Consider the following 2,203-nt stretch of genomic DNA (forward strand, 5'->3'; position numbering starts at 1 on the left):
TGGATCTGAGATGTCAAGATTTCAGAGAACCCAAATGACTGGAACTTGCTGCATGTCTTGCCAGGATCTAATATTCATGTTCAGCTTATGATTTCAAAAGGCGTCCTTATAAAGGAGACATTGTGAAAGGCTGGCTAATGGATGCAAAAGTACAGCTAGACAGGGGGAATAAGTTCTAGTGTTCTACAGCACTAGAGAGTGACTATAATTAACAATGATTTAGTGTATATTTTCAAATAGCTAGAAGAGTGGATTTTACATGTTCCCAACACAAAGACATGATTAATGTTTGAGGTGATGGAGACACTAATTACCATGATTTGATCATTACACATTGCACACATGTATTGAAATACCACACAATCCCCCATACCTACATACAATTATGTGCCGATTAAAAATAATAAAAACAAAAGAAAAAAGAGATGGAATTATATCTTTGTCCCTCTAAAAAGCTGTACATAAGGATCTAAACTATTATAAAATTAATCTTTGAAAAGTCAAACATCGATAGTAGTATTTCTATGCCTTGCATACTGTGCTTTTCCAAGATGTTTTCTTCTCCCCACCTCCCCGCCACAGGCAATGGAGCCCCGAAATGTGTCCACTGTCACTGAGTTTCAGCTGTTAGGATTCCAGAACCTTCTTGAGTGGCAGACCCTGCTCTTTGCCATTTTCCTGCTCATCTATGTCCTCACCATCACAGGGAACGTTGCCATCATCGCAGCAGTGATCCAGGACCAGCGACTGCACTCACCAATGTACACGCTCCTCAAGCATCTCTCCTTCCTGGAGATTTGGTACACATCCACCACTGTGCCTCTCCTCCTGGCCAACCTGCTGTCCTGGGGACAGGCCATCTCCTTCTCTGCCTGTGTGGCACAGCTCTACTTCTTTGTGTTCTTCGGGGCCACTGAGTGCTTTCTCCTGGCTGTGATGGCCTATGACCGATATCTGGCCATCTGCAGCCCACTCCACTACTCCTTCCTCATGAGTCCTGACGTCTGCACCACGCTGGTGGCAATCTCCTGGTTGACAGGGGTCGGCACAGGCCTTCTGCCTTCCCTGATGATTTCTAAGTTGGACTTCTGTGGGCCCAACCAGATCAACCATTTCTTCTGCGATCTGCCTCCACTCATGCAGCTCTCATGTTCCAACGTTTATGTCACCGAGATGGCCATCTTTATCCTGTCAATTGCTGTGCTGTGCATTTGTTTTTTTCTGACACTGGTGTCCTATGTTCTCATTGTGTCCTCCATATTGAGAATCCCTTCCACCTCTGGCCGGATGAAGACCTTTTCCACGTGTGGTTCCCATCTGGCTGTCGTCACTATCTACTATGGGACCATGATCTCCATGTATGTGTGCCCAGAAGCCCACCCATCGCCTGAAGCCAACAAGATCATTTCTGTCTTCTACACCGTGGTCACTCCACTGCTGAACCCGGTTATCTACAGCTTGAGGAACAAAGACTTCAAAGAAGCTGTTAGAAAGGCCATGAGAAGGAAGTGTGGTGTCTATGGAGTAAGAGTGCAAGGAAGCTTATTTATTAGGTGAGGGAAATCTACACAGAACACACAGTGGACTGAGTGCAGGGATTGAATTCTCCAAGCTGTAATAAACATCTTCATGATGGTTCCTCACCAACTGGTCAGAATATAAATTGCCTCTACCAAAACATTTTGGGGGCAATTTTGTCCTTAGACACTTTCTTCCATCTTTTCACAGAATCCAGTTGTACAATTCCAGTGCATGGTGATCACACACACATTAGTTTCAGATTCTATAATAAGATTTCTCTCGTGCTTATATAGCCTTCTATACAGAAAGCTCTGCATCTTGTAAGTACTGTTAGGAGACCCACCTTGTGGACCTGAAACCCGGTGGATGCCACTGGTATTTATTGAATAGCTGTAGAAAGAGTGACTGAAAAAAGAATAAAGAGGACATTTGAAATGTGTGTTGATGTACATAATCTCCCAGTAAAAAGAAGGAACACAAATATGGATTTTTGAAGTGCCAAACATTTATTTATCTATGATAACTTAGACTTGTTAATGTTTTTGTTTAATGTCACTTTAGGAAAGAAAGGAAGGAAGGTTGGAAGGATGTAAGGGGAAATTCAAAATATTGTATGCTATTGTAAGCCCTGGGAGTCCAAAGATGTACACTAAAATTCTTAAATCACTTTTAGATTTTCTTT

General features: G+C 42.8%; 1 protein-coding gene across 1 annotated transcript; it reads left to right on the forward strand.

Annotated features, from left to right (window-relative positions):
* The first annotated feature begins 585 nt into the window (after positions 1-585).
* On the forward strand, positions 586-1,553 carry LOC138382527 (olfactory receptor 11L1-like). The gene is given in 2 exon segments (XM_069466994.1): positions 586-1,513; positions 1,516-1,553. Coding segments are annotated over 2 exon segments (966 nt in total).
* The last annotated feature ends 650 nt before the right edge of the window (positions 1,554-2,203 follow it).

The sequence above is a fragment of the Eulemur rufifrons genome, chromosome 4, assembly GCF_041146395.1.
Source record: "Eulemur rufifrons isolate Redbay chromosome 4, OSU_ERuf_1, whole genome shotgun sequence".
Taxonomy (NCBI): Eukaryota; Metazoa; Chordata; class Mammalia; order Primates; family Lemuridae; genus Eulemur; species Eulemur rufifrons.